The sequence below is a fragment of the Hyposmocoma kahamanoa genome, unplaced genomic scaffold, assembly GCF_003589595.1.
Source record: "Hyposmocoma kahamanoa isolate Upper Pololo Valley unplaced genomic scaffold, ASM358959v1 76, whole genome shotgun sequence".
NCBI lineage: Eukaryota > Metazoa > Arthropoda > Insecta > Lepidoptera > Cosmopterigidae > Hyposmocoma > Hyposmocoma kahamanoa.
In genome coordinates, this window is record NW_020653900.1 from 1507134 (window position 1) to 1520199 (window position 13066).

The window sequence follows — 13066 nt, forward strand, 5'->3', positions numbered from 1 at the left end:
TCATTCTCATTCTCATTCTCATTCTCATTCTCATTCTTACTCATAACTACTTTTGCGTCTCATTTTAATTTAGGCGGAGTACATTACATCTAAAGTGGTACTTATACAGGAAAAACTTAGGTAAACTCGATTACGCATGCGACGATAGCCACATAACCAAAAAATATCTTGGCGCTAGAAACTGAAACCGCCAAAAGACGACCACGTAGACCCCAGACCACTTGAATTGGAATCGTCCAAATAGACTTGAAGACGATGGGTGTAGACCTTGGGCTTACGCAAAGGCGTTCGGAGTGGCGCGCGCGGACTAGAAAAGCTGACACCAATAGAAACGGAACATAAAGCCAGGACAAAGAAGAAGGAATACACTACATTTCACACTTGTATTATCGCTCTTCTCACTGGAACTCGTTTTAAAATATAAAAAAATAAAAAAATTAACAACGAACTTCTAAGTACTTTCGTTTATGTTACCGCCTTTTTTTAAATATGTGGTGCAGGTATATTTTAAAATAAGTACTTATGCCATAGACATTATTTTTTAATTCTCGTAATTACGGACACCAGCAGTTGGCTGTATAACAGTTTTTTAGTCTGTTTACATAGCTCTTTGTTAGCAGATATTATTTTTTTATATTTAATTTAGAGCAGCGGACAGTAATGAATTTGCATACTTATTACGGCCTAGGCCCGCAAATAGTTGCAAGCTCCATAAATGCCAAACTTTGAAACTAAGAATCGCAAAACCTTATGCATAGGTTTTTGCGATTCTTACACATAGGAAATGAAACTATTTTTTCGGATCAAAGAACATGTTAGCTGATGCCAAACACCGCCGCGTAAACAAGTCCGCAGTTTGCGAGCATGCCATGGCACACACTCAATTAAGGTCGACAAACCCCAGGTCCTTGCAAAAGAATTCTCAGTCTGCTATTTATCCAAGATGCTGCGAGAGGCTAATGAAATTAAAAAACATCCTAATTTCCACAGGGAAGATGGCTTGTCCATATCACCAGTTTGGGATCAAATACTGGATCCCTCTGAAAAAAATCCCAAGCAGACGTAAAACTGCACTACTAATTAATATGTTTTAATTTGTTCTAATTACCGTTATTACTTAATATAAAATTAAATTTTATAAAAAATTTACATTGTTAAAATAAAATAATTTTGTGCAACATAAAATGTGGTGTAAATTGGAACGTTTCTTTGAAAATTTTAAAAACAAGGTATTCAATTAAAAACTTTCGCAAATAGTGAAAATTACAAAACAAATATTTTTTTTTAAACTTAAAGAAATTACTAACAAATAAAAGCTATTATACTGTAAGATTTTTTTGGAAGAAAGCAACTAGTTGTAAATATGTATATTTGTTTAAATTTAGTTTTAATTACAATAGAAAAAGTAAATATTATAAAAACATTAAATTATATAAAACTGTTGGTAGATATTTAACTAATTACATGTTAAGTCAATGTAACAATTATGACTAGTCCTCTCTTCTACTATTTGCTGTGGCCTAATTCAGGTTCCATAATTTAAAGTACATTATGTTATGGTATCACCGGGGGACTAGGCGGAGGCATGGGTTCTACCCCTATGTTGTGGATATTCCAAAGATTCGCACGAAGCGCTTCGCTTCCACATTTATATGGCAAACGCCTATGGAGTGGAATTCCCTGCCTGCAGACTTGTTCCCTGAACGTTATAACTTGGGTCTTTTCAAGGCGAGAGTGAATTGGCATTATTTAGGTGTGCATGCTCCAAATTTTATTAATGCAAGGTGTGCATTAATATTAAACATAGCTATTTGATGACTTTACCATCTCAGTAAACGGCGACCATGGGACCTGTAAAGGCTCCGAAAGGTGGGTTTGTTTCAATAAACAATATACTTGTACTAGATCCGAAAAACAGTTTCATTCTTCATTTGTGTTTTTTTTTAAGTAATAGAAACACTTCGGAGTATATTTGAGAAAATTAATATGTACTTTGACAATAGAACTTATATTATACTAAAATAGTAAACAAGAATCTATACGTAAGTATATATTCGACCTAGCTTTAAAGTTTCAGTTCCCGAATCTAGCTTTCATGAATTCCTTCATTTCGTATTCCTGCTTTATAGGGCTTTTTACATGCAAGACAAATACTTTCTAGCTTCTGCAGTCAGACGAACTTGCATGATAAATCTGGCAATGACTACTCGACACACAAAATTTCCTTAATAATAATATTTTGCTATGACTCAACATAACCAAACATCAAATATCGAACACCTAGAAAAAATTTCTTCGATCCGGTTGGATGCGAACCAACGTCTTCCAGCAAACGTTTGCGGAACGCTATGCCAATTACGCCACGGAACGAACTAGTGGACCTTAAGACTTTCTATGTGTGTGTTGCAGATTTTTATTTTTAGTTTTTAACGACTCTTTCTGCCCGACTGACTGAGTGAAGAAAAGCTTTCATAGATTTCTCACAGATGACGCGACGGCCAAAAATCGGACACGCTTTGCTGGAAGACGTTGGTTCGAATCCAGCCGGATTGAAGGAATTTTTTCTCAGTGTTCGATCTTTGTATTAATAATTGAATATCATGTTGATCAAACATCGTGACATTCAATAAATTTAAAAATGACAACATAATTTTTTTTTATGATATCAAGCACTTCACGGCCTGGTAGCAAGCGACATGCCTATCCCTGACAGTAGCATTGCCACTCAAAGCTTTAAATCACAAAGAGACACTACCACTGCACCTGTCGCACTGTAAGTTGACAAGTCCAATATGCCTGTAATGCTCGTATTACTGCTTGGCGGCAGAAATAGGTAAGGTGGCAGCACTTTCTTGGACGAACTCATTCACAAGGAGCTCTACTGCTACAGAACTTCGGGGGTTTGCTTGGTATACAACCAGACTATAACAGTTTAAAAATGTTCATTGCACAAATCAGCTTGATCGAATTGAAGTTGAGACATCCTTATCTAGCGCCTACAGTACTAACCGCATTACCGAAAGTAAAAAAAAAGAATATATCGCACCCTTAGTAATATAAGGGCACAATCCAAAAAAAGTAGATTTTTGGGAAATCGCGTATTAAGATTCTGGATTCCTACATTACACCTATTTTTTCAATTAACATGCTTATTATTTAAGTTATAAACATGAAATTTGGCAGATTTGTTCTTTGATAAATGTATTATAAATAGCAATAAAAAAAAAAAATAATATAAATAAATTCTATAAGTTTCAAGCAAGTTAAAAAAACACTTTCAAGTTAGACCCATATAGTACAAAAAATATAACAGAAATATGGAGCTATTTAAGTTTGATCCCATTTATTATTTAAGTCCCTATCAATTCCCAAATTTCCCAAAAATCTACTTTTTTTGGAATGTGCCCTTATATTACTAAGGGTGCGATATAACTATGTAATATATTGTATTACAAGAATCGTTACAAATAGTAATAAAAGTTACATTTAAAAAAATTACAAATATCCTGTACAAGTTTTGTACTATATAATTTTAACATAGTTAATGTAGTTTTAAGACATTTTAAATAATATAATATAATAATAATTATGTCAATATAATGATTGTATGCGTTAAGTTTATGTAATTTATCCATTTCTGTAAAATAATATTTGTACCTAATAATTTAATAAATTATAACATATAGGTATTACAAGATCACGTCTTTATATTCTTCGGTGGAATAATACGCATTATCCAACAAAAGGTCTTTCAGTTGACGATCAAATGTTTCATAATTAGGCTGTTTTGTCAAGTCAACGGGTATCACAATAATCGCTACTAAAAACCGCCGTGTGTAACCATTCTTATTTTTTTAATGGGTAAACCTCTCAGAACAGGAAAGAACTAAAGTCCATTTAACAACTGAGCCCTAAATTTTTTGGTACAGCTATATATTACGAAAATACAATAAAACGTTGTAAAGCCTGTACGTAGCGACTGTACAAATAAAGTGGCTATCCTAATAAACAATAAATCGAATGAACATTTCATCGACTCCCAACCATTTATTGCTCGGTCGAACGGCCATTCGTGTAATGGCTTCAATTGTTATTTCACAACGCGGGTTTTGTTCAAAAGGCCTATGCGATTGATATAAACTGTTATCGCCTGTATCACCATAGCATATGAGAATTACGCGTAGCATGAAATTTGTGAGGGTGATGTATTTTAATACGTCCCCGTGTCTCAATGCGGTAGCTAAATACTGTGGGTCACCTTTGGCAACATTGATTGCTACTTTTACAACAGATTACAATTAAAATAAATACTACAATTCACTCATAACAATTCTTTGGAAGATGCCTTCTAGTTACTGGACTGGAAAGAACTCGGCATCGACGTCAATGGCGAGTACATTACTCACCTACGGTTTGCTGACGATATCGTGGTCATAGCAGAAACGTTGGAAGAGCTTTAGTACCGTGCTCGGTGACCTCAAAAGAGTTTCCCATTGCAGCAGGTATGTCTAAAAGTTAACATGGATAAGACGAAACTTATTTCGAATGTCCATGTAGTGCCCACTCCTATAATAGTGGGAACCTCTCGCTGTTGTTGACGAGTATGTCTACCTCGGACTAACCGTCCAATTAGGCAGAGCCAACTTCGATAAAGAGGTCAATCGTCGAATCCTACTCAAAGTACCGGGACGTCTTCTTATCCGCAATACCGCAATCCTTGAAGAAAAAAGTCTTTGAGCAGTGTGTGTTGCCAGCGATGACCTACGGCACTGAGACGTGGTCACTTACTATGGGTCTCATGAAAAAGCTCAGTCACTCAACGCGCAATGCTCGGCATTTCTCTACGTGATCAAATCAGAAATGAGGAGACCCGTAGAAGAACGAAATTTACCGACATAGCTCAAAGGATTAGCAAGTTGAAATGGCAGTAGGCTGTTCAGTGGGACGGCCACCTACTAAATGAACGGCTGACCTAGTAAGTCGACAGGTACGAGTAAGTCTTGTCAAATTCTGGTAACTATAAAGTAACCTGTGAAGAACAACTTTCATCGATTTCTCACAGTATCGCTGCGGCAATAAAGCTGTTAAAATAAAAACAAAGATCTATAACAAACATATTATAGAGATATTCGTGAGGCTTGCTGATACAGGGGGTTTACTCTCGATCTCCGTACGGCATCCGTCCGAAACAATTACTGCCAAATAAGCAATACTTGACCAAGTGAAAAGACACGTGTTGCGAATGAAGCTTCATACTGGATACTTGTCTTTTAATTTTGTCGAATATTATTTATTTGACAGTAATTGTTTTGGACGGATGTCGGACGGATATCGAGAGTAGCCCCACAGACACAGCTTCAAGTTTTGCCAGACCGAAACATTGACCTTGTAGGTCAATGGATCGAAAGTAGTGTTCTTCGTGTTCAATCTTTGTATTAAAAATTATAACAAAGTAGTGGAGTAATTTCACAAAAAATTAATTAATATAATGGTTATAAAACATCATATTCATTAAAATCAATATAGAAATGAAATTGTTTTTTAACCGACTTCAAAAAAAGGAGGAGGTTCTCAATTCGACTGTATGTTTTTTTTTGTATGTATGTTACGCGATAACTCCGGTATTTGTAAACCGATTTTGATGATTCTTTTTTTGTTGGAAAGAGGGCACCTCCATATTCCAGGTCCAATTTTGAAGAAAATCATCCACCTCTAGGGGTGGCTGTTCGCGCATTAAGATTCATTTGTATAAATAGCGCCTAAATTTTATAATAAGGAGCAATTATTTTAATGGTTGATTTTGCTATTCTCCAATTCAAGACGTTTTCCTCTCTCAATGTACTTTGAATAGTGAGAACCGATTTTTATTATCTCCTGTGTCAAGTTCAGTATAGTGGCTAACTAGGGGATGAATCCGGGTTTGCGCACTTTCCGCTAACCGATCTCAATAAAACTTGACAAATAGATGTAATTCCATGTACTTTTGAAGTCGGTTTTTTTAGTACTCTGTACTGATTCAGATTTATATCGTGTATATTTGTTTGGGATCATGGGACCAGTAAAGTACACAAAACGTTTGTCTGAAACAAAAAGAGATTTAGTTCAGAATAAATACTTTAATTTTCTATGTTTAACAATCGCGAAAACCTAAGAACTCTACTAAATTAAGGAGCGAAAACACTATATTCGGGTTTATAAGATATTGTGGTTCGGACAAAAATGCCGTAAACCCATAAAAATTGGCTATTACTAGTAATATTCTTGATTTACACATCCAGGTATGTAGTCTGAAGGGATTCCAATTCGTATCAGTTCCGAATCTGAGAAATGACGGTCCGAAATGTCACAGGGATCATTTTAGTAGTAGTGTTGTTTGTTGTTTGCAGACAGACATGACATTAACTATGACCATATTAATGATACCCTCTCTAAGGTAGTTTATTGGTTTAATGCTAATAATGTATTGCTTAATGCCAAGAAAACAAAATGTGTTAAATTTTAATTACCTAACGAAAAATCGATTAGTCCAAGCATAGAAATAAACGGAGAAAAGTTAGACCTTGTTAATAAAGCAGTCTTCTTGGGAGTGGACCTTAGATAGTAAACTTCAATGGTTTCCACATATATCTTCCCAGGCCAGCAGATTAAGCTCCGCTGCATACGCAGTCCGCAGAATACGTGAGCTTACCGATGTTAGTACTGCTAGACTAGTTTACTTTAGTTACTTCCACAGTATAATGTCCTACGGGATTCTCATGTGAGGTAAAGCGGCAGATATTCAAACCATATTTGTATTGCAAAAACGAGCGATTCGTTCTGTGTACCGTCTAGGCTCTCGGGTTTCTCTCAGAGAAAAGTTTAAGGAGACTGGTATCATGACTGTGGCATAACAGTACATTTACTCAAATATTTTATATGCCCGTAAAAATATACATAATTTCAATAAGAAAGAAGGTATCCATAATATTAACCTTACAGCTAAGTTCAAACTCATGGTACCACGATTTCGTTTAACCAAGGTAAACAACTCTTTTATGGGGAACTGTATACGTTTTTACAATAAGATTCCGGAGCATATATTAAGTTTATCATTTCCTAAGTTTAAAAACTACATTAAAAATATTTTGATCGAAAAACCATACTACAAAATTGAAGACTACGCTTTAGATAAAGATGTATGGAAAGACGACATGGCTCCAGAATCCACACAAATTTGATTCAAAGTGTATTCCATAGCATTTAAGTTTATTTGAAAAGAGCAATCCCTAGAGTTTCTTGCTCGTTCTTCTCAGGGAGGTCAGCGTAGTGAACGAGCAGTAGCTTAAATGTGACGTTTTCAAGTGTAAATCTATTTTACCTATGGAATAAATAATCTTTGACTTTGACTTCGACTTTGACTTTATCTCTAGGTGTACAAGCCATATTCGTATTTTCTCTGATTCCGAAGTAACATCCGACATCCAAAATAAATCCGAGTTTTCTAGATTTGTAGTCTCGGATTCGGAATGAAAACGGATCGGATGCAGTGCGTAAATGCGCTAACGGTTTGATATACTGCCTCTCAAGTAAAGGCCGAGGGTCTGATTCGGGCTCGCACCTCTGAGCATCAAAAAAGCTAATTGAGTACAGCCTGCAGAAGCTGGGGTTATAAATTTGTCCTGTACTTCGCTTCAGATGTTTGTTCGTAGTAGTAGAAAACTACAAGTTTTCAGTTTGTTCCTAAAAATAATAAAGGACTTGCTGAATTCCTAAATCTGCCAAACTTTGCCACATTTAATACAACGTTAACATGTTCTATCGCAATGAAAATGAAAAATTAAATCTACCCAAATGGCATAAATCTGCTACAAATGGTCACACTGTTCTCAATCTCAAAGTGACATTGACTATAGTAAGAGGCCTCTTGACAAAACGTTCCTTTGCTAACTTTCGTATCTCTCATTTAAATATTGTCTAAGCACTTTTATCACATTGTGTTTTATTTTTTACTATAAGTCATTATTGTTTTATTGATTATTTGATTAGGTATTTTATAGCTTTGATGTTTATGTGTGTACTATAAAATAACCAATTCTTTAAGTAGGTAAACATTCAGTCATGCTTAGAATGAAATGTACGTACAAGAACGTTACCTAGTCTATAGTCGAACTGAATTAATTGCTTTATGTTCTTTCATCTATTCTAAAATTATATAGCAATTTCTTAATCCCGACTTCTACAAATATACAAAAATATATTAATAACTATGCATAAACTAAAAAGTAATTATACTCGCAAAGCCCATGAACTTCGTTGATTTTGGGTCAGCTTTCACCATCCTTCTTTCCTTCTCAAGGTTCACAAAACTCGAAAAATGTGTAAAGTTCCCAACCCGCATTGGGCCAGCGTGGCGGACTGTGACCTAAACCCTCGTTTCCTGCAGTGGGATGTATAAATGGACGTAAAAATATTGTTGTACAGAATTGTTTTTAACTTATTACTATACATCGCCACAGCCACCCCTCTTTGTTTAATTTGTCACATAAATTGAATTCGGCCAAAAGTTAATTTGATGAAAGAACGAAATTTAGTAGTGCACGATTGTGCCACTTCACACTAATGTTGATTCGTACCATTGAGTCAAGTTTTATATGGTTTTCGTTACTGATATTGCCGAAGTTAAACGGAACTGGAGAGGTCTAAAGTTATGTTTAACAAATTTTATTAGATTTTATGAACGGATATAAATGAAACTTTATATAGGTTTATGGTAGGAAATTATATATTAAAATTCAAATAACATCCCCGTTACACTTCTTAAAAGACAAAAGGGATGGTAAATATAATTACTCGCATCCTTAAGAGTTGAGGTTGTATAACCTCAATTCGTTGATTTCGCATAGCAGTGAAAAGCTTGAATCAATGACTATGGAATAATTGAGGATATATACTGATTATACTACACGGTGAGAACACGATTCCTAAAAACGTTCACCATAGAACAAAAAAACACAAACTTACCTCGAAATTTGACAAGAAAACCGATGTATTCAATATCACTTTACATATACCAATGATTTTTTTTATATCAACTAAACTAAATAGAACACGTATTATACTATACGATTTAAATTTTTCAAATAGCTTTTATTTCGTTTGAAAAAGAAAATTAATTCTGAAATAAAGACTGTGTATCTACCGCTCGACTCGAGCAAAATGAACCGTATTAGTACGGGAAAAATTTTAATTAGAGCTGAGATAGTATTGTAGTCTAGGCTTTACTCTATGAGTAGAATCACTGGCTGAGTGAATATAGTTTTGTAGTTAGAATGTTTAGCTTGCTTAGGATGCGTAGCGAGAGGTACTTTTGTGAATATAAACTGGGATAATCTTCAAAGCTTGCTTTATTGCACTTTTCTACATATTTTCTAATTCAGGTTACATCTCGAACTCTCAAGATGTTCTGTTCTTTCTTATTCCATTTTTCAAAATACATTCTAAATACAAAACTATATTCACTTAGCCAGTGATTCTACTCATAGAGTAGAGCCTAGACTACAGTATCGACTCTTAATAAGGCCAGATCTGCAAAATGAAATTAGTCGTTAACTGAAGTTAACCTTAAATTGAAGATAATTATTAATACAAAGATCAAACATTAAGAAAAATTCCTACGATCTAGCTGGATTAGAACCAGCGCCTTTAGCATACCGTGCGAGACGCTCTCCCAACTGAACTACGGAATGAACCAGCAGACTTTACGAATTTTCGTAATGCTTGTAGCAGGTCCTTGTTTTTGGTTTTTAACGACTTTTTTTATATATGTTTCATATCTAACAACCGTCTTTTTTCAGAAATATATCTTAATGTCTCGACTTCCGAGGGTAAATGGTAATCGAACCTGAGGCTTTTTAATTCTTAAATCTCAGCTGCGGAGCCAGTCATCTTGCAGAAATTTTGGAGGTGGGACTGGGCCAATGCGTCTGACGTCATACAGTAATGCCCGCCGTCGCTACACTCCAGGGTTATAACTTATTGCCCTGCAATTGCATTAAGCGTTTTCGAAGGGAATTGTAGCAAGCCAAAACCACCCCAGTGTCAAAGCTGGGTGTACAGTTATTTCGTTCCAATGCCTGTGGTTAAAATAAGCTATCACCAAATCGCTATGGTAATGCACCGATGCATAGTCTGCAAACGCAGCGTTGCTGTCAAATAAACGCTTGTTTAAATATTCGTTTAGTCTTAACGTAACTATTGTAAGTTTTAATATTGGTAGGCAGTGGGGAGTTTTGTGATCAGTAGCTTCTTAAACTGCCTTAAGCAATCTACGCCCAGCACTGATGGCTGGGAATTATGAAACTTAGTGGAAGTATAAGAAATATAAAAACTGATATATCATAAAAAATAAGGAGAACTTTAACATCTGGCTACACTTTTAAAAGTGATTGTATGAAGAGAAACACAACATGGGATATTCTCTGACCAGAAAGTTATGAATATGGACTGATTGGCAAAAACCCCCATTGCTCTACAAATAGCACCAATCACCAAAAGCAAAATACCTTACCTAGTAAAGAGAGCTGCAAAGAACCAAGCCAGAGCGCAAATAAGGGTGGCACGAGTCTTCGTACACACGTATCCCGCTCGTAATGGCTCGCAGATGGCGTAATACCGCTCGAAGCTGATCGCCAAGATTGTCAGCACTGACGCGTGCGCTACCGTCAGCTCCACAAATGGTACTGCTAAACCTGGAACAGAGAAAATATATATTTCAATTTTACCTATACATTGATAAAAATTTTATTGAAAATTGGCACACGGATTTCTGGTTTTCGTGTATTTGCTTTATTGACTCGATATTTATTACTTTCATTCGTTCATATCACTCAGTACTGAAGTGTCCTTTAGGATATCTGAGGAGGAACCATTAATCGTATCCATTTGGATGCTATGGATTGGACAGTGAACATAAATTCGTCCCGTAATTGTCATCATTCGTACTTTTCTTTTTTTTTCGTGATCATCAAGCGCCTAGCACATTTATGATTGTATGATGCACACAGCCTGCCAGACATCGAGTACATAACCAGAAATAGCGACGTAATAAAGACCATCCATCCCTGGCAACTCATCAGGCAAATGGACCTTATATCACTTTTAAATATCAACCCTCGTTTGCACTGAAATCACAAATTAGAAAGCTGTAATAGTACAGCGCCAATAACTGACCTGTGTGTACGTCTCCGTATATTCGAAAATATTCTGTCTTTTTTGTAATAAAGATAATATCTCTAACAATGAGGGGCTGTTCTATTCAGTGGTGTGGGAAAAACAGCATAACATCTAATTACAAAGAAACGGAATCACATTTCATCGGCAATTAAATATTAAATATGTAATTTTTCCATTTTCGTCCATTATAGCAAAGCTCGTTCTATCAAAGTTAAACTGGTCGATTTGAAGTGAAACAACAAATAACGCACACACTCAACATAGCCCCGCACTAGGGAAACCCTGTGTCGCGGGTGCCATGGACACACACATAGACAACCACAAATTACACCCAAACTCACGAGAGAAATAATTGTAGGCCATACAACTATTTCTTCCGGCCCGGGAATCGAACCTGGAACCTCTGCGTGGCAGTCCGGTATGGTAACCATTCGGCCACGAAGGTAGTTAAATTGACGACACCTGGCAATTGTTTCGAATTCGGGCTGGCCAATCAGAGCGCAGTTGTCACCGTAATGATTTGGCAGAATAGTTTTCAAACAAATTAAATGACATTTTGTCTATGTCTGGTTATATACTCGATACTTCCAGCTGACATTACAGTCACACAAAAACTTTTTCCTTGCTTCGCCACTCATCTATTCGCTTTTGTAATGCTCTAACATGTCATTAAGAATTATGGAGTGAAACCTAAGTCTATTTCATTTAAGGAGACTGTGGCCCCATTAGCTTCATCTGTAGAGTCTCGGTTGACTTATTTTTTTATACTATTCAAACCGGCAAGCAGTCATATTAATGTTGTCGACAGTCCTACAATTTAACTGTAGTGGACTTACAAATCTTATAATTTTATTTAGTTCACCTTTCTGTTATACATTCAAAAGTGAATTGTACTTATTTTTAGTGCGTTTTTACTGTTGTATTTTGAATATCGTGTAAGTCGTGAAGTAGATTCGTTTATACAATTAGCCTGGATTTGCTCAGCACCTTCTTACAATGCGCTATAGACATCTAATTGCCAGTCCTCATTTAATGTTTATCAGTTATGCTCGTAATGTATTTATTAACATTACATTACATATAAAGTACCTGAGCTATGGGAATTGACATCAGTTATGTGCCAAATATGGCCAGGTTTTCAGAGAATCCTGTACAGACGAACTTTCTAACAATCGCATCAATATGATCAAAAGCCTTTTCAAAGTCATAATAAGCTAAGTACGTCGATTTGTCTTGTGGAATCCAGTTAATCAGCAATAGTTGTATAATATTAAAAACATTGGAAACAATATAGCCGATTGAATCACTGTGAGTCCTTGCATAAATAACAATTATAAAAAATCAATAAAATGTTTATTAATAGTTGTTGTTGCTAAACGTGGGTTGCGGTGTGGCGAATACACGCACGGAAATGTAGTTACTTAACTTCCACAAACTTTTAAATACATTTATGTTTTATCACTTTTAATTGTAGCGTAATAAACCACTGACAGAAACTGTTAGTGGTTTATTACAAAACGTTCCGATACAGAAGGCTAATCCATGTTTTATTTAATAAAATGTACATAATCACACTTGGCCAAAACAAAACTCGCATTTAAGCGCCTTCGCGGAATTTTGGTGATATTCTTTTACGTCCCAAAGTTCAATTCTCGGCGTAGGTCGTTTTAAGGTGAAGTGATATCCAAAGTAGACGTTTTGACATATTTCAACCATACGGATAATCGCTTATTCAACGTTAGTAATCTTAGTACAGAGTACTAAAAAAACCGACCTCAAAAGTCATACTTTCCCTAGTTTGCCACCCTTACAGGTGGATAATTTTCTCCAAATTTAAATGGGACTACTACTGAGG

At 35.6% G+C, this 13066-nt stretch overlaps 1 protein-coding gene across 2 annotated transcripts in view; it reads right to left on the reverse strand.

Moving 5' to 3' along the window:
* LOC113232375 (QRFP-like peptide receptor) overlaps positions 1 to 13066 on the reverse strand; it is an 81726-nt gene that overhangs the window by 35767 nt on the left and 32893 nt on the right. For both annotated transcript variants that reach the window (XM_026467066.1, XM_026467067.1), the window contains exon 2: positions 10547 to 10727. In XM_026467066.1, the coding sequence (XP_026322851.1) occupies positions 10547 to 10727 (181 nt within the window). The remainder of the gene's footprint in view (positions 1 to 10546; positions 10728 to 13066) is intronic.